At 46.2% G+C, this 24,796-nt stretch overlaps 2 protein-coding genes across 5 annotated transcripts in view; one reads left to right on the top strand and one right to left on the bottom strand.

The window, feature by feature from the left end:
• OXSR1 (oxidative stress responsive kinase 1) overlaps positions 1-24,600 on the top strand; it is an 81,406-nt gene extending 56,806 nt beyond the window's left edge. For all 4 annotated transcript variants that reach the window (XM_079946857.1, XM_079946855.1, XM_079946858.1 and 1 more), the window contains exons 6-18: positions 583-692; positions 1,934-2,035; positions 3,770-3,903; positions 4,573-4,621; positions 6,023-6,088; positions 6,244-6,366; positions 7,005-7,040; positions 9,313-9,474; positions 12,558-12,625; positions 14,763-14,815; positions 17,267-17,335; positions 17,538-17,602; positions 19,949-24,600. In XM_079946857.1, coding sequence (XP_079802983.1) covers positions 583-692; positions 1,934-2,035; positions 3,770-3,903; positions 4,573-4,621; positions 6,023-6,088; positions 6,244-6,366; positions 7,005-7,040; positions 9,313-9,474; positions 12,558-12,625; positions 14,763-14,815; positions 17,267-17,335; positions 17,538-17,602; positions 19,949-20,023 — 1,112 coding nt within the window. In that variant the 3' untranslated portion in view covers positions 20,024-24,600. The remainder of the gene's footprint in view (positions 1-582; positions 693-1,933; positions 2,036-3,769; positions 3,904-4,572; positions 4,622-6,022; positions 6,089-6,243; positions 6,367-7,004; positions 7,041-9,312; positions 9,475-12,557; positions 12,626-14,762; positions 14,816-17,266; positions 17,336-17,537; positions 17,603-19,948) is intronic.
• Positions 1-24,796, bottom strand: part of XIRP1 (xin actin binding repeat containing 1) — a 282,674-nt gene that overhangs the window by 144,880 nt on the left and 112,998 nt on the right. The window lies entirely within an intron of this gene.

The following is a 24,796-nucleotide window of genomic DNA, read 5'->3' on the forward strand; positions in this document are numbered from 1 at the left end:
TCCATCTCACACAGTGTAATGATTTGCCTCTGTTGTGTTTTTTCTTGCAACTGATAATGATTTGCATGGCCTGAACCAGTAAGGGTTCTTCTTATGTTCTTGACATCTGATACATTTTAAAATGCTTGCTTAAATCACAAATCTTGGCTATCTTAAAATTCGTAAAAGTGGATCCTTCCTGTCTCCTAAATCTGTTGGTGGCTTGTTCATTCTATGGTACTTCTTTAGCTGGGTGCCAGTGCAATAAAAGAGGTTGTTTGTTTGTTTTGGCTTCCTACGTTTTTATCATAGGTGTGCAAGTCGCCACGTTTCACTTCAGACCAGACTACTGTCTGAGAGCAGATAGCAATACTATGCAGCTAAAGCAAAGACATGAATTTGTTCCCTGGCCCAGCCACCCTTGGCTTGACAAACTTAACAACTGGGTAACTTCTCAGCGCTTGTGATTTTCTTCTGCCCCATTCGCAGATCAAGTGGAGCGACGGCTGGCAAGTACGCAGTGCAAATGGCCAAGGGGTGCCGTGTGTCCGTGTATCATTCAGAAACTCCTCCTTAAAACGTAATTCTTTTTCAACATTTCAGATTTTGGTGTGAGTGCTTTTTTAGCCACTGGCGGCGACATCACCCGCAACAAAGTGAGGAAAACCTTCGTGGGCACTCCTTGCTGGATGGCACCTGAAGTCATGGAGCAGGTAGGGAGGAAAAGGGAAAAGCCTTGTTCAGAATGATTGATCTGCAACTTCTGCTTAAGGACTTTTGGCAGACAAGTGGATACCTCATTTGGCTGGAGCGTGGTGCTGAAAACACCAAGGTTACAGGTTCGGTCCCTATATGTATATTCCTGCATTGTAGGGGGTCAAACGAGATCAGTGTTTCCCAAACTTGGGTCTCCAGATGCTTTTGGACTACAATTCCCATCATCCCTGACCACTGGTCTTGCTAGCTAGGAGAATAAAGGAAATAAAGTGCATACGATATGTTTCCAAGCACAATTCAACGTGTTGGTGCTGACCTTTAAAGCCCTAAACGGCCTTGGTGCTGTATATCTGAAGGAGCTTCTCCAACCCCATCGTTCAGCCCAGACACTGAGGTCCAGCACAAAGGACCTTCTGGCAGTTCCCTCACTGCGAGAAGCAAAGCTACAAGGAACCAGGCAGAGGGCCTTCTTGGTAGTGGTGCCTGCCCTGTAGAGCGCCCTCCCATCAGATGTCAAAGAAATTAACAACTATCCGACTTTTAGAAGACATCTGAAGGCAGCCCTGTTTTGGGAAGTTTTTAATATCAGATGAATTACTGTATTTTAAAGTTTTGTTGGAAGCTGCCCAGAGTGACTGGGAAAACCCAGCCAGATGGGCGGGGTATAAATAATAAATTTAATAAATTATTATTATTATATGAAGCTCATTGAAGGTGCTGCGTTAATATTTCTTCAGAAGAATCTGGGATCGTTTCCCTATATTTGGGACAGTTCTCTCTCTCCCTTCCCCTCCCCCCGCCTGCCCATTCCAGCTGCATAGTACAATATGAAGCCACCACTCTTTTAGTGGAAGAAATAGCTTTTTCCTTCCAGAGCACTGCTGAGTTAGTGAAGCAACACACTCCTATGGCATTTGCAAAGATGTCAATTTTTCGACGAGTCCAGGGGCAGTTAATTCCTCCCGTTTGGCCAAAACTCTTGAAGTGTAGAGAATATGCAGTGTCTTTTCTCTGCCGTTGGGAGAGAAACTCAGTGTTCTGGATAAGATGCCTGGCAATAACTCATTGCCAGAAAATAAACGGCTTTCTTGGGATATGAATTATCTCTGCTTCGTGATAGCAGAGCAGAGCTTCTAGGTATGATTCCAATCTACCATTAGTATGGAGTTGGATCAGTTTTGTGACCAAGAATGCAGGAAAAGCCTGGAGGCTTGTTAACCGTCTCTTCACTTTCTAGGTGAGAGGTTATGATTTCAAGGCGGACATCTGGAGTTTTGGAATCACGGCAATCGAGTTCGCGACAGGGGCAGCTCCTTACCACAAATACCCACCCATGAAGGTGAGTCACTGATTGACTAGTTCAGATAACTGTGTTGGTTCCTAGGAATCACCTGTGTTCCCCATCCCCCCAAAAACCCAGCATCCTAGAACGTGCTGCTTCTGGACGTAAGCGATAACCTGAAGGGGTGGCAGTGGGGAGAGGTTTGGAAGCTTGAGTTTTGTCAGTGAGGAAGGAAGTTGGCAAGGACAAAGCAAAGCTGTATTATCAGAATGCAGAGCAAGCGTCACGGCATACATAGGTTGGAACTGTGCTTTACCAACAGGAAACCCCGAGGCTTCCCAGAAACTAATCTGGGGTCCCTCAATGAGAAGATTTGTGATGGTGGGTCAAATTCCTGAAAAAATTGCCTGCCTGCTGCTGATTTTCTCTTCTTAAAAGATCTACATTGGCTCCCAGTACGTTTCCGAGCACAATTCAAAGTGTTGGTGCTGACCTTTAAAGCCCTAAACGGCCTCGACCCAGTATACCTGAAGGAGCATCTCCACCCACATCCTTCTGCCCGGACACTGAGGTCCAGCACTGAGGGCCTTCTGGCGGTTCCCTCACTGCGAGAAGCCAGGTTACAGGGAACCAGGCAGAGGGCCTTCTTGGTGGTAGCGCCCGCCCTGTGGAATGCCCTCCCACCAGATGTCAAGGAAATAAACAACTATCTGACTTTTAGAAGACATCTGAAGGCAGCCCTCTTTAGGGAAGCTTTTAATGTTTAGCAGACCACTGTATTTTAATACTTTGTTGGAAGCAGCCCAGAGTGGCTGGGGAAATCCAGCCAGATGGGTGGGGTATAAATAATAAATTATCATCATCATCATCATCATCATCATCACTTGCTTTTGAGACACTCAGCAGCTCAACCCTTCTGAATCTACTCCCCATGCCAAGCAAGCCCTTGATTTCTCACTGGATTCCCATGCAGACTCTTCCGCAACCCCTCCCTCTTTCCTTTACTTGAAACCTTCCTTCTTTTATCCAGCATCTCCAAATGGTCCTCTCCCAGGCTGCATCTAGAATTCTTGCCTCAATAATTAATGCAACCATTAATATTTCAATTTATACGCTGCTTTTTGACCTTCAGGAAACCCTTAAAGCAGCGAGCTTGAGGAAAGATACAGCCCTATTTACAATTAAGAGAAAATTATAAAATCAAACAATTTAAAAGCAGGAGGTGACCGAGCTTTTACGCCAAAAGCTTGCAGTAGTCCTCAAACCCTTGACCAACTGAGGCTTTTGACCAAACTAAGAAGGCAAAACAAAGTGAACTACAGTAACATTAGTGGGAGCATCTAATTGCAGCTTATTTTTAAGTTGCCAGGCATTTTGTGCTGGGACCTCCCTTTTTGGAAACTACTGGGTAGACGTTTTGGGTGCTAAATTATAAATTAAAGAAGTCATTCCTGCTGCTTACTCCAGTGTTCAGAGTCAGATGGTGGAGTTGAGGAGGGCAGTTGCTTTCAAGCCTCCCTGGAGATTTTCCAGAATAACCTCTCAGTGGTTTGGGAATTGGGATGCTGAACTAAACATCACCCCAGTAGAATTCAGCAAGTCTTTTTTAAAAAAATGTACCTATTGTTCTTCCACAACCTTTCGCTTACCTTGTTTCTCTGCTGAAGGCTATAAGCTACTTGCCACCTTTCTTTTGCTCAAAGAAGTCATGGCATATTTTTCAAAGTGACAGCGCCTGCTTAATAAACTTGAGGTTTGTCTTGGTGCTTCTAACGGGTGCAATTGTTTCAGGTCTTAATGTTGACGCTACAGAATGATCCGCCCTCGCTGGAGACAGGTGTGCAGGATAAAGAGATGCTGAAGAAGTATGGAAAGTCTTTTAGGAAGATGATTTCACTGTGCTTGCAGAAAGACCCCGAGAAAAGGTGTGCGGCAAATCGTCTTGTTTCCACCCATTGTGAACTAGCATTGCTTGATAAAAGCTTATTGTGAGAGTGGGAGACACAGTACAGTGGTACCTCGGGTTAAGTACTTAATTCATTCCGGAGGTCCGTTCTTAACCTGAAACTGTTCTTAACCTGAAGCACCACTTTAGCTAATGGGGCCTCCCGCTTCTGCCGAGCCGCCAGAGCACGATTTCTGTTCTCATCCTGAAGCAAAGTTCTTAACCCGAGGTACTATTTCTGGGTTAGCAGAGTCTGTAACCTGAAGCGTATGTAACCTGAGGTACCACTGTAATGCAAAGAATGCAGAAAAGCAATTTTCTACACTACTTCTAATTTTCAATGCACATTTTTCTTCTTACTTTTAATTCAGCCACTGCAGACTTGTTCGTGGTCAGTGGGTTCCAGTTACATACCCATCCCCTTAACAAAGCTCATTGAGTCCAGATCTTAGGAGCTTCTGTTAATATTGAACTAAGATGTACACATCAGAAGGAAACAGCAGTCTCTGCCACAATCCAGTTTGGCCTCTTCTATCAGAGATGGCGCCTAGCTTTTTAAAGATTCCTACAATCTTGTTTTGGCGCAGCAAGAAAAAGCAACTTTTGTGACGTCTTCTAATGACACCCTCCTTTTCTTTTCTTTTAATAGACCAACAGCTGCTGAACTTCTAAGGCACAAATTTTTCCAGAAAGCAAAGGTAGGAACTTAGCTTGACCTTTTAAATAAATGAACAAATGATCAATAAATAATATATTTGAAGAGAGGAGCAGTTTATTGGTGTGCAGGTAATAAGAGCTGATTACAGCAGAGATTCCTCCCAGGTTTTATTCACCAGTGGAATTTCGTCTGCCTTAAGATCTTCCAGGACTTAAGATCTTGTGGCCTGATCTAAAGTGGGTCACACCAGCACCACTAGCACCATAAAAATAAATGGGGGGGGGGGAATGGGACCCCAAATGTTTAAGATAAGTTCGAAATGTTGAAGACTTCTGCATTAGGCCTTTCCTGGTGCAGAGGTCAGAATGCCTTGATTATGAAACTACTGAGCTGGAATCTGTTGGCAAATCTGGCTGAGTTTCTTTTGGCTTTGAATGAGACTTAACACTCAAGGCAATTTACACTTATTCAAAATGAAGTAACCCAAATGGGAATATCAAAACAGTTACCAGGTCTGTTCCTGTACAACACAGAAAAATGTATGAAGTCAACAGTGCAGAATTTAGAAATGGGGGAAGTATTGTCACCTGAAGATTAGTAATGTTGTGAGGCAGAATGGGATACCTTGGAAATTGTGGTGTCGGGGCAGAGAAGACCTTGCCCCAGGCCTCACTAGGTGTTGCTTCACATACAGAAGCAAGAATTCTCCCACAGTTCGCGAAGAGCTAGGACAGGGGTCAGCAACCTTTTTCAGCCATGGGCCGGTCCACTGTCCCTCAGACCATGTGGTGGGCCGGACTATATATATTTTTTTTTGGGGGGGGGGGATGAACGAATTCCTATGCCCCACAAATAACCCAGAGGTGCATTTTAAATAAAAGCACACATTCTACTCATGTAAAAACACCAGGCAGGCCCCACAAATAACCCAGAGATGCATATTAAATGGACACATTCTACTCATGTAAAAACATGCTGATTCTCGGACCATCCGCGGGCCGGATTGAGAAGGCGATTGGGCCGCATCTGGCCCCCGGGCCTTAGTTTGCCTACCCCTGAGCTAGGAGGTTTATGTCGGAGCAAAGGCTCCTGCAGACAAGACACAATGAGCTCAGGCATTTTAAGGCAGGGGGAGGCCTGCAGTCTCCTGGCAGCTGCGTATGGATTTTGAAAACTCTTGTGGTGAAGTTGAAACCTTGACGCACTCTCCGCAACCACCTCAGGATAATTTCTAAGGAGTGTGGCACGGACTACTCTTAGGAAGAATCTAATGTGTTGGCTTTCTAACCCTTGTATCAAAGGACCCTCTCATTCCCTTTCAAGTAACTCGAGAGCTTATCTCTCTCTCACACACATAAGTGATGACCCTTGAGCCAACGGTGGCCTTTGAGGAACAGGAGTCGCAAAGCGTCGATTTGATTTCCCTCCCTTTCTTTTCCAGAATAAAGAATTTTTGCAAGAAAAAATGCTGCAGAGAGCCCCAACCATCACGGAAAGAGCCAAAAAGGTACTAGTTAAAACAGTTTGAAGTGGGAACCTGCACACCGCGCGCTTCTTAAATTTTCCACTGACCAGCTCTCTGGTTGCACTAGAAAGGCCACACTAGAACTCTCTGTATGAAATTCTGTCGGTGACTTTAATGGTGGCTTTGTTGAAATACAGGTCCGGAGAGTCCCTGGCTCCAGCGGGCGCCTTCATAAGACGGAAGATGGCGACTGGGAGTGGAGTGACGATGAGCTCGACGAAGAGAGTGAAGAAGGCAAAGCGGCAATTTCACAGCTCAGGGTGGGCACCAAGAGTCACCGTTTGCTTCTGAAAACTAGCCCCGGAATTGAAAGGCAGTCTCTGTCACGAAAGCTGTTTTAAGGGTGCAGTTAATGCCTTGATGGGATTGCAAGAGCGTTTCTCAGTAAAAAATACAAATAAATAAAAATTATTTATTTATCTGGTTTTTCAACTTTAAATTTTACAGAGGTATATCATACATAAATCATAAAATACAAGGAATCTCCATATTTCCCATCAGTCCTGACCGTTCTGCACACTGGCTGTGGCTATCAGAAGATGAACTCTGGCAACATGAGGAGACACATACCATTTAAGTCTTCATAGCCATTGCTAATGCTTTGCAGGAGCAAGACTGTTGAGTAAGCATTTCGAACGGAAGGCACTCCTGTTATTTATTAAAAACAAATGGTAAACCATTTTGACACCCCTGCTGCAACACCTTCACCAGCTTAAGACCTCTGAGCTCCTCTGTTTCAAAGATCTTCTGGGATCTAAGAATTACTGCCCGCAGTTAGACTTGGAACACATTAAAATGAAATTATGCCCAAAGCTGCCGTTTTCACCGTGTTTCAAGGGCACGACATCCGTTGTGGCGTTGCATGCTAATTGCACTTGTCTGTTTCTTCCCCTTTTAGTCGCCCAGAGTGAAAGAATCATCACAAAATTCCGAGGTGAGTTATTAACCAGTCATGCATCTTGAAGCACCAGCCTGTCTTCTGTTTTGAGAAGTGCCAAGTTCATTATATGCACACAAATAATAGTAACAATTAAGGTAATGTTTTAGCTTTCTGTTAACAGAGCGCTGACCTACAGACTGACTTCTGCTGGCTTAAAAAGTGGGGCGGCTGTGCTTCAGGATAATAAAATAAGTGTTGCTAGCTTGAAGCAATTGCCAGGCAGCATATTATATACAAAGATACACGCAACGTGCGATTTTTGCAAACTAATCTCGACTTTTAAGTAATGGAACGATAACTGCCGAAGCCAGTTAAAATATTGTCATTTTTAAATTGTGGTTCATAACAAAATCCAGAGAATGTTCTGAAGGTTCATGGAAAGCCACCAGCTTGTTGAAGCTGAAGCAGGTCTGGGTGTAGGTGCCTGGATGTGTGAGTGCCAATGAACCACACTGCCTTGGGTTCCGTGACAGAGGAATGGTGGGGTGTGAATGTAAGACAGCAATAAATTGTGGCACTTAATCCCACTAGCAAGTGCTCAGGGTGGGGGAGTGTGGCACAATGGGCTGGCGAATGTATTTTCCCTGAAGGAAATCCCTTCAGGAAAAATGGGGAAAGGCTCCTGAGAGCCAGTGTGGTGTAGTGGTTAAGAGCGGAGGACTCGTAATCTGGTGAACCGGGTTCGATTCCCCGCTCCTCCACATGCAGCTGCTGGGTGACCTTGGGCCAGTCACACTTCTCTGAAGTCTCTCAGCCCCACTCACCTCACAGAGTGTTTGTTGTGGGGGAGGAAAGGAAAGGAGAATGTTAGCCGCTTTGAGACTCCTTCAAGTAGTGATAAAGCAGGATATCAAATTCAAACTCCTCCTCCTCCTCTTCTTCCCATTGGTACTGACTATGAGGGGAGGTTGGTTTCTCCTATAGAAGCAGTTGGCGCCCATTCACCGAAAGAGCACAAGCCAGCGGTGGGGGACTTGTGGTTCTCCAGGTTTTACTGGGCTACATCTGAGGTACCACTGTACTCTGAAAGGCTGAAAGGTAGTGATGGGCCCAAGGCCACCCAACAAGTCTGATGGCTGAACTGTGATTCGAACCTGGGACTCCCCAGAGGCTGCACAGCCAATTTGACTGCTAAGGAAGTATTTGAACCCCCAGTTTGCTTTGCACTGCAGTCCAAATCCAACAGTTACCCCCAGACTTGTTCTCTAGGATGTACTGCAAGAGGAAAGGACTCTCTCTCTCTCTCTCTCTCTGCACCTTTCCCAAGAACCCAAGAGCCAGTGTGGTGTAGTGGTTAAGAGCGATGGACTCATAATCCAGTGAACCGGGTTCGCTTCCCCGCTCCTTCACATGCAGCTGCTGGGGGACCTTGGGCTAGTCACACTTCTCTGAAGTCTCTCAGCCCCACTCACCTCACAGAGTGTTTGTTGTGGGGGAGGAAGGGAAAGGAGATTGTTAGCCGCTTTGAGACTCCTTCGGGTAGTGATAAAGTGGGATATCAAATCCAAACTCTTCAAATCCAAATCCAAAAAGGGAGACGAGGAAGATGAAAGCATCTTCTGCCCTGTAGGCATAAGCCCAAGAGGGCTATGGATTTGGCCAGTATAGCATACTAATGCATACTAATGCATTAAATGTAGGAATGTATGAACTGCTATAAGCGGCAATGAGTTGATATATAAATGGCAAGGACTCGTAAAGAACTTTAAATCAATTGTTCCTTGGACTGGCAGTGTTCAAGAATTATGGAATAATAATTGAGTTATCTTTGCTTCATTCGGTCCCAAATTCGTAGCTGGTTTTTACCTTTGTTGTGTAGAATTTATTTAATTTTATTTGTTATTGTATTGAATTTATTTTATTTTATTTATTTATTGAATTTATACCCCACCTTTCTCTCCAAAGAACTCAAAGGCAGCGTACAGGGTTTTCCTCATTCAATCCCCACAACAACAACCTTGTGAGGTAGGCTAGGCTGACAGGCAGTGGCCCAGTGAGCCCCATGGCCGAGTGGGGACTCGAATCCTGGTCTCCCAGGTCCTAGTCCAACACTCTAACCACTACACCACCACTGGCTCTTACGTACTTACATACTTACTTACACAATGCTCTTAGTTACTTGTTCAGTGCTTAGGGACAATTGTAATTAGGCGGTAAAAGAAATTGCCTGAATTAATCAACAAACAAGCAGTTCATCGTTGGTATTTCTGACAGGTGGGCCCCCCTCATTCTCCCATACCCATCTCCCATCCTTTCTGATTTGCAGCTCTTTCCGCCAGCGGAGCAGCCAGCAAGCCCTTTGCTCAACGTCCCGGCCCAGCCGCCTCAACTACCTCAGCCTGCAGGACAAGCACCCGCACAAACCTCTCCTGCTGTCCCTGCTCCAGCTTCTCAGGCACCTGCAGCAGGAGCTTCTCCACCTGCGCAGGTAAGGCGAGGAGCCTCTGGGGAAGACCCACCAGAAGCGGAAACAGTTTGCTTTTGCATTTCTATCCCACTTTTTCCTCTAAGGAACTCGAGGCGACACACAGAGCTCTCTTCCTTTGCAGTGTATCCCCACAGCAACGCTGAGAGCCAGTGGCTGGCCCAAGGTCACTGGCCCAGGGAGCTTTCTGGACAAGTGGAAATTTGAACCCTTGTCTCCCAGATCCTACTTTGGCACTCTAACCCATGGGTAGGCAAACTAAGACCTGACGGCCGGATCTGGCCCAATTGCCTTCTAAACCTGGCCCACAGATGGTCCGGGAATCAGCGTGTTTTTATATGAGTAGAATGTGTCCTTTTATTTAAAAAGCATCTCTGGGTTATTTGTGGGGCATTGTAAAGGTAAAGGGACCCCTGACCATTAGGTCCAGTTGTGACCGACTCTGGGGTTGCGGCGCTCATCTCGCTTTATTGGCCAAGTGAGCCGGCGTACAGCTTCCGGGTTATGTGGCCAGCATGACTAAGCCGCTTCTGGCGAACCAGAGCAGCGCACGGAAACGCTGTTTACCTTCCCGCCGGAGCTGTACCTATTTATCTACTTGCACTTTGACATGCTTTTGAGCTGCTAGGTTGGCAGGAGCAGGGACCCAACAACGGGAGCTCACCCCGTCGCGGGGATTCAAACCGCGACCTTCTGATCAGCAAGTCCTAGGCTCTGTGGTTTAACCCACAGCGCCACAAATGCATTCTTTTTTTTCTCAAAATATAGTCCGGCCCCCCACAAGGTCTGAGGGACAGTGGACTGGCCCCCTGCTGAAAAGTTTGCTGACCCCTGAGTCACTAAACCACACTGTAGGATCAGCGGGGAAAGGGGTTAAGCAGCTGCTGGCCATGCAGCCTTACCCATACTGCTTTGGCTATAAAAAAATTCATGCATTCTCTCTGGCGAAGAGGCTGTGAATTGCAAAGTTCCTGGCCGAAATGTCCCTTCAGCCACGAGCAAAGTAGGTGGTCTAGCTCCCCCCCCCCCCCGGTCTCCTGGTCTGTGAGACAGGATCGAGAGCAGCTGGCCTACCCTATAGGGCTGCTTGGAGGGACGGAACCCTTCGGACCTTTCTGCCGCAAAAACCATCACCACCCCAATGTCCTCTGCGTTTCAGGCGACGGAGTGTTTTAATGCAAGCCCTGCCTTTTGCAGAGGGCGTGGAACTCAGCGGAGGAGCAGCCAATGAGATGGCTTTCTTCACCCAGGGTGAACTCCTGCCAAAACCAGCCCGTTCTGGAGCGTGTCCCACTGCTTGCGGGTGCTCTGGAGGCAGCCGGACGGCGATTGCTCATGTATTATAACAAATAGCTGTCCTTGGAGCCGGGGTGAGGCCTGCAAGGCTGGATGGGTGGGGGAAGAAGCTTCCTCACCCCGTGATCCTAATAGGCCTGCTGGGAATGGTCCGGCGGTGATTTGTGGCCAGAGCAACACTCGAGGGCTTCAGCGTTTTTCCTAGAAGCATTTTCATGGGTTTTTGGGAAGGAGGCTATATATAAACCCCTCTGCACTCACAGGGCTCCTGTTCTCTCCCTGACAGCCCATTAATCTTGGGGAGACAAACCTTGGCGCCCTACGTTCCTGGATTCCAGCTGGCCGAAAATAAATAGGACGGACTTGGCTTAGGGTCTGCAGATGTTCTCTGTGTGAGCAGGCCCAGCAATTAAACGCTTGAGGGAGCCCCCGGCCTCCCCTTTGAAACATTCCCTCAATGTGCGTTTTTGTGCTTTTCTGCCACTTCCCAGCAGCTGGAAGGTACGGCAGCTGTGGCTTCGCTGACGTCAAGGGAGCGCGATGTGGCTCCCCAGTGCAGGATTTCAGGGAATCTCTTAATCTCATCCCCATTGTGACCTAGGCAGCCATTTGTGGGCTGCGTCTCACCCATGTCCTATCTTCTACCCCCCCCCCAGCTCCATTTATGACTCCTGTATATCAAGGAACCACTTCCAAGCTTGTAGGCACCTCTCCTCTTGTGGAACTAGGCTGGGCTAGTTGTTGTGACTAAACAACAACAACAACAGTTGTTGTGGGACCACCCTGGGAGATATTGAGGCATAGGAAGTTGCTTTAAACCAGCTGAAAGTATTTGTCCACTTGGCCTGCGTATTTAACTGCTCTGACTGGGTGGCAGTTGGAGCCAACAACATCTGGAAGGCCATTTTTTCTCCATCCCTGAACGAAATCAGCGGTTAAGTGAAGAGGGCGCTGATGCAATAACAAGCACTTCAGACCTATGTTGCAATGAATAGAGATGGCAGGTGCCTGAAAGTCTGAATACCCACATCTCCTTGCAAACAGGGGCAGCCACCCATCAGCCCCTGCCCTGGTGTACAAAGCTGAACATACTCAATCCGTATTAGAATATAGCACCTGCAGTAAGTATGTGCTCTGCGGAAAGTCTTGTTTACTCATTGTGATTTTATTTTCCTTGGTGGGGCAAAGGCTTTTTTTTTTTTTTTTTGCTGCTGCTTCTTTTTAAGAAGACTGTCTTGCTCTGGGTTGGATCAGTGCTGCGCCGGATTTCTCTGTGCTTTAGTTCCTGAGAGAGCTGCAAACCATTGTGTGGAAAAATGGTTTAATAAAGGAAGAAACATTAAAAAAAAAAACCAGGTTCCTTCGGAGCAAATGATTAAAACAAACAAGTGAAACCATCTTCTGCAATAAGACGCCAAAATAATAAGTAGTCATAAATTAACCCCATCGGATCAGTAGCCAGTTTGACTCTGGGCACAAGGGGCCCGTGTTTTGGGAGGGGGCAGGGAGAGAGATCTGCCTTACAGAATATTGCTTGAGATATTGCCAATCGTGAAACACTGAAGAAAATTCATCCAGCGAGTCGTCCCAAGGGAGTTTTTTTTTTTAATCAGTTCCATCTCTGTGTCACCACATTTCTTTGCTCTCTGCCTGTCCAAAATAGTCTCATTTGGTGCCTGATCATCTTACAATGCTTTTGTGTGTGTTTTTTAAAACACAAAACACACATTGATTTTTTTTTTAAAAAAACAACAACACAAATTTGGCCCTTCCTCTTTTTCCCCCAAAAGGCACCTCCTGCAACAGCCCCAGCGCAAGAGGAAATGAAAGTCCCCATCAGCCTCGTTCTAAGGTTAAGGTAAGCATGTTCTTGCAAACGTCTCCAAGGCTTAAATCGCCCGGCTGTTGTTCAACTCCTACCCTTGACAGGAGAGCCTTTTTGGGTGGGGTTTCCAAGATGGCAGCCTCTCTATGTTGTTGCACTGCAACTCCCATCAGTCCCAACTAGCACTGCTGCTGGTTTAGGTTTGATGGGGAAATAGAGTTCATCAGCATCTTTCAAAGACACCATGACATCCACCCTTGCTCTCTCTGTGGTCCACTGGGTGGGGCTTGACCTGGCCCCAAGGAGAGGTGGGTTCAGATCTCATGAACTTTCCATGGCCATGTATGACCTAAATTCTCCTCGCCTGTAAGTATATCATTGCTGTTAATATTTTCAATCTTGGGAGCCCTTCAGCACCCCACTCTAGGAAACGGCCTTAATACCTGGGACCTCTTCGTTGGAGCACAATATTTCTTTTTCACACCAAGAAAATCCAATTACCGTATTTTTCGCTCTATAGGACACACTTTTCCCCCTCCAAAAATTAAGGGGAAATGTGTGTGCGTCCTATGGAGCGAATGCAGGCTCCTTGGCTTCAGCGAGAGCAACGCGAAGCCTCCAAAGTTCAGAGGGAGCACTCCCTCCGCACTCCGGAGGCTTCGCGTTGCTTTCACTGAAGCCTGGAGAGCGAGAGGGGTCGGTGAGCACCGACCCCTCTCGCTCTCCAGGCTTCAGGGATAGCCGCCTGAAGCCTTCGGAATGCAGCGTGAGTTCCCACTGTGTTCCAGAGGTTTCTGGTTCCTTTTGCTGAAGCCGGGAGAGCAAGACTCTCCTGGCTTTAGCAGAGAGGGAGAGCTGTGCAGCGCCCCTTCAGCCAAGCGGGAGGAGAAATGGAAGGGGCTCTGTTTCTCCTGCCGCTCTGCTGAAGGGGCGCTGAGCAGAGAGGGGGAGATTTTTTTTCCCTCGTTCTCCCCCTCTAAAACAAGGTGCGTCCTATGGTCGGGTGAAAAAATACGGTAATTTGGCAAGACACTTTGGCTGAGGCTTAATTTTTGCATCGGAAAAGCACACAGTTCATTAAAGTAACTATACACAGAGAACCGAGGCGCCTGTCAATAGGCAGTGCCAACTGATGAACCCAGTAATAGAACAACGTGGTCACGTACTTAAAGATGTGTCAAGGCTTGAATGTATTTCGACCTCACGACTTCTGTGGGAAACGATGCGATTTAAAAACAAAACCACACTGTGGGAATAGTGGAAAAGTCGATTCAGTTTTGCATTTTTAAGCCAGCTGTGACCGGATTTGCACCACCCAGACTAATACACAAGATCGGAACGTAAATATCCTTTTGGATTCTGTGCTTCTTCGAATTTTGCAATAACAGCCCTCTGCTCAAAAACTGTACCGAAATGTGTACCGAAATACAAAACACGTATTCTAGACTAAATACTGTTACGAATGTGTTTATTATCTTACAGTTTTGTTTTTTTGTTTTTTAAAAAATCAAATTAATGTAGAAATGGGATGGAACAGACTTCTGAAAGAACACATGGAGAATTGACATGGGCTGCAAACAGATGGTCCATGTATAGCCACACCCACAGCCCAAAGAGTATATATCCTTGTAATATTTGTAGTGCTTAAAAAATGTATGAAAATATGTTCATTGTTTAGACCGCTCAAAAGTAATCCTTAGAACATTTCATACTGAAATAGCTACCTAGAACAGGTTTCTGCTTCTTGTGCATGCCTGCGCCCAGGCCCATTCCATCCATGCACTGAACACATTAATGAAAAGTGTTCAGGCCCCATAATGTATTTGCTCTAACATTAAGGGCTTCAGCTAAAGAGCATATGCACTCAGGTGTATGATTCGCCCACAAATATTTGCATTTACGTGTGACGTGAAAAATCCGAAAGAGATGTAAAGTTGAATTGTGGGTCATCCTTACAGGATGTAAAAACATCCTTCTACACAAACAAAACTGTGGGCAGACCTCCTTTTTTATCATGCTTGGCTATAATTTGGCATAGCATTGCTAGGGCCAGATAAAATGTGCTTGGGATCTGCGATCCAGGCTTTTCGTTCACCATCCTTGCTTTCGTCCATAGAGTAAAAGAAATAAATGGCTTTGTGTTTCATCTCTCTTCTCTTCCCCTCAATAGGAATTCAAAGAAAGAACTCAACGACATTCGATTCGAGTTCACCCCTGGGAGAGGTGAGATATGGGTACGGGAAAGAGAAACGTGCTGGATGTTATTGAGTAACCTTGGGTGCAGAATGTTCTGGGTTGAATCTCCAGCGTCGTCAAGCAGGAAAGATCCCTCACTCTGAAACCAAGGAGATCCAGTGGCAGCCATCTGAGCTAGACAAGGCCTCCCTTGGTATAAGGCAACTTCCTTTGTTGCGGCTGCAGACATGCTGCGGATGTTCCACCTGCATGGTTTTGTGTTCAACCTTATGGTAGTTGCTCAGAGGGACGCGGGTGGTGCTGTGGGTTAAACCACAGAGCCTAGGACTTGCTGATCAGAAGGTTGGCGGTTCGAATCCCCGCGACGGGGTGAGCTCCCGTTGCTCAGTCCCTGCTCCTGCCAACCTAGCAGTTCGAAAGCACGTCAAAGTGCAAGTAGATATATAGGTACCGCTCCGGCGGGAAGGTAAACGGCATTTCCGTGCGCTGCTCTGGTTCGCCAGAAGTGGCTTAGTCATGCTAGCCACATGACCCGGAAGCTGTACGCCGGATCCCTCGGCCAATAAAGCGAGATGAGCGCCGCAACCCCAGAGTCGGCCACGACTGGACCTAATGGCCAGGGGTCCTTTTACCTTTACCTAGTTGCTCAGAATAGGGCGAATAACACCCAGAACGCGAGCGAAAAGCCACAGCTGAATCCGTAATCCCTAAATAAAGGATTTGTGCAGCCACAACTATTAGCAGCCGGGCAGAGGGATAGGAGCTCCCTATTTAATGTTACGAGCGTGAGAGAAGGGCAACCCCACAACTACCTGCAGTGCCTGAAAGGGAACTGCTCACAGGTTGGGTTGTTTCAGGGCAGAGAATGGTGAAAGGTCCACATCTGCTTGCATCGCAGGCTCTTTTGCTTAAAGGTGGTGGGAAGTTGGAGCTGAAACTGGCGTGAGCAGGGAGGGTCTTTCAAATTTGATTCACAGCAACTGGTCTTCAAGGGCATATTGCTTCTGACTCTGCAGGTCAAACTTAGTCATCATGGCTGGTAGCTGCTGATAACGTTACCTCCCTTTGTCTAGTCCTACTTTATTTTTATTTATTTTTTGTAAATAATTTTTATTAATTTTCCATTAATAATATTCCAGTTAATAACAAATCAAATCATAAATCATAACTCAAATGACAAATCCAGTTATACACTCCAAATTAAAAGCCAATTCAACATTCCAAATCAAATAATTTAAAAAGGACTTACCATGTTCTGGTCCGAAGGAGAAAGTCTTTTATTCTTATTCCCACCTTTTTCTCTGTTGTTTATCCCAATAACATAATTCTGTTGTTAACCCTTTGATTCCTGCTTTAAAGCCATCCTAGTCGGCGGTCATTGCTGCATCTTCTGGGAGTAAATTCCAGAGTATTCCAAATTACTATTTATTTTTATTACTGTGTGCTGTGCAAAGAAATTATTTTCTCTTTCCTGAGTACTTTAGGGAAGTTTTTAATATTTGAAGTTTTATTGTTTTTAGTGTTTTGGTGGGAGCCACCCAGAGTGGCTGGGGAAACCCAGCCAAATGGGCGGGGTATAAATAATAAAGTTGTTGTTGTTGTTGTTGAAACAATACAACTGTCGGCAGAATATTAGTATTGTTTACTGAATGCCATTGTCCACTGCATAACAGGCAGTCCCAAGCTAGATGAACCACAGGTCTGCTAGGTATAAGGTGGATTTCTATGTTTATGAGTTTCCCAGTACTAGGCTTCTGCACTAGTTGTTTTCAGAAACATTCCAAATAAGTAATTAAAAAAAGGTAAAGGTAAAGGACCCCTGACAGTTAAGTCCAGTCGTGAACGACTCTGGGGTTGCGGCACTCATCTCGCTTTACTGGCCGAGGGAGCTGACGTTTGTCCGCAGACAGTTTTTCCGGGTCATGTGGCCAGCATGACTAAGCCGCTTCTGGTGAGCCAGAGCAGCACACGGAAACGCCGTTTACCTTCCCGCCGGAGCGGTACCTATTTAACTACTTGCACTTTGACGTGCTTTCAAACTGCTAGGTTGGCAGGAGCAGGGACCGAACAATGGGAGCTCACCCCATCGCAGGGATTTGAACCGCCGACCTTCTGATCGGCAAGTCCTAGGCTCAGTGGTTGGGCTTAATCAGAGTTGGGGTTCAGACTCCTCTGAGTACACACTCAGCGCTTTTCCTTCCCAAATGAGAAATCCCAGCTCGATCCTATTAGTCTGGGATTAGGTAGGGTTGGGTCCTTAGAAGCTCTGTTTTCAACTAAAAAAATTATTCTAACCCACCTCTCTGTATACAATCCATTCAAGGCATTTTAAGTAAAATATAATGCAGAATGATGCATAATATAAAACCAATCTAAAAAGAGGAAGAAAAAGGTAAATGCCTGCAAATTGTGAACTCTGAATTTGTTTTAGGCCACTTGTGTGCAGATGTGATGGTCTCTTAATTATGATCTTTCCAGATACTGCGGATGGGGTATCCCAAGAACTCATCTCGGCTGGGCTTGTCGATGGCAGAGACTTAGTAATAGGTAATAGTACGCATTTCATGTTCACCTTAATCCCATACTAGATTTGTGGATACAAGTTGCTGTATTCCTTCCCAGGACAGGGTGGGGGAAATTCCTTCATTGTTAACTAGGACGTCTCTTTCCAATATTTTAGGGAAGCTTGTTCAGAATGAAAATGCTTAAATACTCTGTCTTTGAGTGTGTCCACCCTCTGTCGTTTCAGTTGCTGCCAACTTACAAAAAATTGTGGAAGAGCCCCAGACGAATCGATCTGTCACTTTCAAACTGGTATATTTACTATTTCCCCCCCCCCCTTATTAACCTGGTCTGTGTTAAAAGGCTGTGTCTGCTCTAGGCTTCTTTGGGGTCCTGATTCTTCAACAGTAATCCCTGGACAATGGGTATCTAGTGGGGGACCCACACAGTCATAGCAGAAACAAGGCAGGGGGTCTATTTTCAGGGGCTTTGAGTTGCAATTAATCTTTGTAATTTCGATACACCCAGATCAAAAAGTGGGGTTAAAATATCGTTTCCTCTGTGAATGATGCTTGGGGACATGTGCCAGTCCTTTTGTAGTTGGCGCCATCCTTGCTCTAGGGTGGAAAGATCAGCTTGCCTGGGGGAATAGCCCAGAATAGCCCAATGAGGGCTTGGAATGCCAAGTGTCTCTTGAGAAGAAAATCTGGGGGAGGGGAGTGATGAAATGGAGTTTCTGTAAGAGGGCATGGCTGGCTGACTGGCTGGCAGGAATTCTGAACAGGAGCATTCCATGCTGCTTTGGAAAAACACCTTTGAAAATTCAACCGGGACCCGGGGGAAAATACTGCAAATGCCAAATTGAACTACGGTCTGCACAACAGCACAGTTTAATGTAATGTGGTGGCTTTAGACATGCTTAGTGGTGAGCATTTCTGATAAAGGAGGATTTGCTAACTTTGGAAAGCTTGCCCCCCCCCAATCTAGCCCTTTTCTCTGCGTCTCACATGCTCTCTTAAAGCTGCATCAGAATGCAGAAGGCTGTGAGTTTTAATTTTGGTCTGCAGAGAACATAAAAAAAGAAGTGTCGTCTGCTGTGACTAGAGTCTCATTTGCTGTTTTAGTGAATTGCTTCCCTGTCCATATGCACCAGGGTTTGCACCCGTGACAGTCTCCCCATTCATGCCCCCCACACCCCTGAACTTCACAAGGTGACTGTGCAACAGAAGCAGACTGTGGCAGTCTCTGTCACGTTGGCGAAGTGCATGGGGAGGGGGCACGGAAATATTTCCCACATTTCTGATTTCTCACCGAAGCATCACTCGCACATATTCCAGCTGTTCTATTTTTGCTTTGTTTTGTTTAAAAGCAAGGTTGCAGTCCTCATGTTTGCTCGAGGTAGTGGGTTTTTCCCCCTCTTTAAAAATAGAGAGTTGAGTTATCCACTCATTCTTTGTGGTCCCAGGCCACTCTTCTCCAAAACTTTGCCCCGCAAGTGGCCTATATTGGAAGGCATAGGGAACACTGGCCACCTAACTTTGCCAAATGTTTTTGCAACTTCGGTTTTTGCAATAGTATCTTCAGAGGAGCTCCTGGTTCAGCTTCCATCTTATACGGAAGCTTGATTTGCTTCCGTTAGAAACACACCCTTGATTCCCTGGGACTCTTCATATAAAGACTGTGTTCAGGTTGCCTTCGCTAAAGGTAAAGGTAAAGGTACCCCTGCCCGTACGGGCCAGTCTTGACAGACTCTGGGGTTGTGCGCCCATCTCACTTAAGAGGCCAGGGGCCAGCGCTGTCCGGAGACACTTCCGGGTCACGTGGCCAGCGTGACATCGCTGCTCTGGCGAGCCAGAGCCGCACACGGAAACGCCGTTTACCTTCCCGCTGGTAAGCGGTCCCTATTTATCTACTTGCACCCGGGGGTGCTTTCGAACTGCTAGGTTGGCAGGCGCTGGGACCGAGCAGCGGGAGCGCACCCCGCCGCAGGGATTCGAACCGCCGACCTTTCGATCGGCAAGCCCTAGGCGCTGAGGCTTTAACCCACAGCGCCACCTGCGTCCCGCAATCTTCAGAGCAATCTTCAGAGGACCTCCTGGTTCAGCTTCCATCTTATACGGAAGCTTGATTTGTTTCAGTTAGAAACACACCCTTGATTCCCTGGGACTCTTCATATAAAGACTGTGTTCAGGTTGCCTTCGCTACCTTTCTGTAAAGATTTGCTACTGCTGCTCTTTTTGATATATTTATCATTTTGCTACTATTTATATTTAAATATTTACAGGCCACGCTTTTCACAAAGCTACTGCAGGGCTGGGTTACTGATTCTTAATTTTCTCTTTCCCGTGGCTCTTTTCTTATTTTGGCGAGGGTTGCTATTATTGTTTAATCAACAGCAAACTGTATTGCAGGGGGCTGGACCTTTGGGTCCCTTCCAGCTCTGCGCTTCTCTGATTCTATGACCCACGACTGTCTGGCCCGGGTGGCAACTCTGCCTCGGCACTGCGAAATCCAGGCATTCTTCTTCACGTAGAATTCCAGGGTGTTGGGTTTTTGTTGTTGTTAATGGTTTGCGATTTTTGAAAACGGTTTATGGAAAGCTTCTCTCCTCCGTGACGCTTATCGCTGTTGGACTTCCCCGCCCCCTCTGTTCTCCAGGCATCTGGCGTCGAAGGCTCCGATATCCCCGACGACAGCAAGCTGATTGGGTTTGCCCAGCTCAGCATTAACTAAAACGACACTCCCAGACGATGGTCCCCCTCCCCTCAACGGGTGCAGCCTTGAACGCTTCTGTCAGCCTGAAAAGCAAAACCACTACTGCCAAAGAACCAAACTACAGCTCCCTTTCTTAGAAGCTTTAACCTCGTTTGTTTCCCGAGTCGCATTGCAGCGCCTCCCCGCCGACACCACCATTGCAGACAGCTGGCTTCTCGGCCACATTTCCTTCATCCCAGATGTGCAGACTCAGCCTTCCATTGCCTGCATGTTTGTAGTTTTTTATGATTATTATTATTATTATTATTGCCTTAACTATTTAAAGTACAAAAAAGAAAGAAAGAGAGAAGGAGCCAGAAATACTACTGAGAGTACGACACGGGGCTTCCACTACTCTTAACAACTACCCCGGCGTGATTTGTGTGCCTGTCCATTTCTTGATTCTATGTCGAATCAGGTTTTTATCCCCCCTGTGTGGCTGTGTGGTTGTTGCTCCATTGCAAAAGGGGGGTTGCTTCACTTTTGGGTCCACTTTACCAGGCATTGGGGGGGAAAATAATTAAAAAACTACAGGAATGGCAAGCTATTCTAGCATGTCAGAAATCCGGATGGGCTCTTGCAAACCCAACAAAGTCTTAAGAGAGAGTTTTAAGCCTTAGGCTTAGCAATAAACCATTAAGGGATCTTATTTAATGGGTCTACGGCACGAAAGAAATGGATTAGCCTTAATTCCTCCTCGCCCCCTTCACGTTAATGCAAAATAGAGCATTTGGGAAGGGGAACTATCAGGGTATCGTTTTGTTGTTGCTGCTTTTTTCGTTACTTTTCACCATCCGCAATCTTGTCAGGCCACTTTCCAACGTGTTTGTCTCTAGCGGAGGGGTGGTGGACCTGTTGTTGCGCCCCCCCCACAACACGTCCCATCTGTACTATCCAGCATGAGCAACAATCAGGGGGGATGGAAGTTGTGTCCAAAAGCACCCAGAGGAGGGTTGCGGGCTTCCCATCCTTGCTCTAAAGCCGCAAGCCAGAACCTCTGCATACTTCTGCTGCTGTTGCCGCCATGCCCAAATCACCGTTGTTTGAAAAGCGTTGGCTGCTGGGAAGTTTGGGAAGGCTGGCCTTTGCAATCCCTGTTTTCCCATCGGGGGGGGGGGGGGGTTCCATAACAATGTTTGTGATGGGCGTCCCTTGCTGAAAGGAGATTGGGTGGAGCAGTGGGACTGGATAGCCCTAGATATTGGGCTGCTTTGTAAAAAAAAAAAGAAGAAGCTCCCCAACCCCCAGGAATTTTGCCATGCTGTTATCAGGCTTGCTGCGTCCCCACAAATCCACACAGTCATTGGGTGGCAGCATTGGGTGAGTTTCAAACTTCCTGGCTTCGTAATCCTGGGAATTGTAGTTGTGTGGTTAGCAATGCATAGGCCGGCCTCTTCTAATTTGTTAAGCCTCCAGTTGTTGCTAAACCACAACTCCCATTATCCTTGATCATTGTCCAGGGCTGAAGGGAGTTGGGAGTCCAATATTCCCTGGGGGTGAGCATCTTGGTCTCTCTGGAGATGAGCGTGTTGCCAAAAAAAGGAAGGCAAGGGAAATCTCATCTTGCTAAGCTGGCTGCAATTCCCAGAACTCTTTTGCAAAACTTGGGTTGCTTCTTCAAACGATACACCCTCACCATGGGATTTTCTCTGCAACCGTTTTTGAGAAGGGAGCCCTTTGTAAGTAGACTACGTTGCTGGAGGTTGTAATTGCGCAAAGTTTGGCTGGGGTGGTTTAACTGTGCAAAGTCGTAGATGTGTGGTTTGATGCATTCATAAAACCAGATGTTCTCTGTACATGGATGCTAAGAACAAAAGTTGACCATGCCTTCTGGCAGTTGGAAACTCTGTATTTGTTTCTGTACGTGTGTGTGTGTGTGTGTGTGTTTCAGCCGAAGCAAATCTTTCCTGTTCTTGTTCTCAGAATTTTCCTTTGGTGTGTTCAAGATAGAAAACGCATTCATCCTCTTTCCTTTTCTCCCCTGCACAGACTGGTACATATGGAACCACCCCTATTCTGTTTTTACAGCAATAAGATAAATAAATAGATTGCCGGTAGATTCATACATGGCAAGATTAAGCTCTGGACAATTTTGTCCCTCTTGCTGCACTAATTGCTTGGAATTTGCAAAATTGATTTTTTTTTTTATACTCTCCAGTGTGAGCATCAGAGTTTGATCAAGATGATATAACTGAAACCAATATAGCTTGTGTTTAGTATTTTTTAAAGAAATGAGTATCTGGTGGGGGGGTGCGTGTGTGTGTATGTGTATGGTTTTTTGTGTGTTTTTTTTAATTTCTACATATAAATTATACTTTTTAGTTTGGAAAAAAGCAACACTTGTAATGCAATATGTGAATAATAAAATGGTGTAGATTCTTCCCTCTCCCACAGGTCTCTCCCCCCCACCTCAAACACAGTCCAGTTGGACTTTTCGTGTATCCCCGCTCTGCTTTTGAAGCACAGAGAAATTGTAGGCAGTCTGTGATGGGTGAATTTAAATCCCAAACAAAGGAACTGAGTTCTCGTTTCTCGCCCTACAGCCTTCCAGTGTGCTTGGAATTAGCGCAGTCGGCACATTGCAATGCCAATCTCTTAACCAGAGTTAAACTCTCTGGAGCTGGCTTACAGATTTCTTCCTTCCTTCCCGTTGACTCTCTCTCTAGGGCAAATCCTAGCCCTCCTTGTTTCTTTGGCTTTATCCGTGGTTCTGCATTCCACCTGCTCCAGCTTTAACTGGAATTAACCTTCCAAGCATGCGTCTGAAGCTGCTCTGGTAACTTGGGTTAAGGCAGATCCTGGTTAATGTTTCTGCAAAACCATGGCTACGACCGAGAAGGAGGCTGGGAAAAGAGAGGATGGAGCTTGCAAGTTTTGCATCTCACATCTAACCTCTTAACTGGGATTTAAGGCACACACACTCAACCTGGTGCCTTCAGGAGTTTTGGACCACAATTTCCATCTGCCCAGTTGTGATCCAAAACCTCTTGAGGGCACCAGGTTGGCGGGGGGGAACTGATAGAAGAGACGTGTGCACTGGCCCACTCTGGTTGGGGGGTGGGTTTCAATTCAGTTAGGAATCTCTCGGGTTTTCCCCCATTTAACCAATTATATTTATATATTTCTCACCCTATGGCAGTGACAGAAGCTTCCTTCACTCTCTCACACACAAGTTTTTGCCATGTTTGCTTTTAAAGAGAAAATAACAATTCCTAAAAACAAAACAACCTCCCCCCCCAACCTGTAGTTTATTCGCTCTACCGGTAGGTCACACGCAAAAACTGCTACAAGCGTGGAGGCAAAACGAAGAAAGGATAGGGAAGGGCCACATCGCAGTGGTGTCAAAGAGGCAGATTGTGAAACAAAAGAGCCCCGTTCGAATTCTGAGCGTCTGTGTTGGAAGATCTAGTTCTGTCCGCCTCGCCCCCTCTGAGAGCACCACGTTCACCCCGCCCTTCAACTCTTACTTTCTTTTAAAACCTGCATGGGTGGGGATTAACACTAAGCAGTCCCGGGACTACCGTTTCCGAGGGGGGTGTGTGTCTCTGACCGGGGTGTGGGGGTCCCCACTTGATCGATGGGAGTGGCGGAGGCTCCGCCGCAGTCTCGATTCCCTGAATCCTTTGCCTGCCTTTGGCCAGCGGCGCATCCCTTCGGAGCCTGTGATGTCATGCCACTAAAGTGGGCAGGGCTTACCTCAAGCCCCACCCCCCCTTGTAGGATGATGGTGGTGATTCAAAAAGGTGGGTGGAGCTTGTGGCTGAAATGGGCCTCAGGTGAGGAGCCAGGTGGGCGAAGCTTGGAGGGCAAGTAGAAGGCACCCCCCACCCCACCCTTCCCACCCTGTCTTCAGCTATGAAGACCAAATCATTCTGGTACAGTATTACTTCACTTTTGCCTGCATGCCGTGCGAACCTTGTTGTACTCTACACTGGGACGGGAGTCCAGCCTAATCCAGTGCAATGATGCAGTATCTATTTATTTGCTCCCACCTCTGTCTAACCCAAGTCTAGCGGACAAGAGTATCCATGCTGGCCATTCTCCTTGTAATTTTATTTTATTCTGTCTTAATGAGCCTTCACTCCCCTTGCTATTAGAAATTTCTAGGCATGTATCTCTTGGTAATAGTTTTTCCTTTTTTTCCTTTTGTTTTTTTTGCCTGGGATTCTAAAAAGTGCTAGACGACTGTTTTGTTCTCGAGGTTCAAAGTGCCAATGATTTTATTATTTTATATTTTAATTTTTTTTTTGGGGGGGTAAGGAATTATTTCTAACCTTTTTACCCTTAACGGATCTGAGGGGTTTTTTTAAAATTTTATTTTGGGTAAATTCTGAACTTGAACCTAGAAATCAGTTGGTATTTTTTTAAAAACTTAGTTGATACTCTTAGGGATGATGATGGTGTATTAATATAACAGGAACCTCTACACGATTTTGGTGTACTGTAGATTTTAATGAAAGATGTAAAATATTCAGCCTTTTCCCTCCCCTCTTTGACTTTGTATTTTACTGCATGTATTTCTCTAATTTTTAATCAATAAAAAAAAATGTCCATTGCTTTTTGGAGTCGGTTTGTATTCTTATGATGCTGCTCTCATTCTCTCTCTGCCTCTCCTTGCAAATATCCCCAATACCTCATCACGGTTATGTTGTATGTTGTAAACAAAAATTGCCCTTTTCCCTTATGGGGTATCCAAGAGCCCATATAGTATCCTTACGTAGGTTCCCTATTGGTAGGAGAGAATAACAGAGG

The sequence above is a fragment of the Podarcis cretensis genome (assembly GCF_951804945.1).
Source record: "Podarcis cretensis genome assembly, chromosome: 12".
Classification (NCBI taxonomy): domain Eukaryota; kingdom Metazoa; phylum Chordata; class Lepidosauria; order Squamata; family Lacertidae; genus Podarcis; species Podarcis cretensis.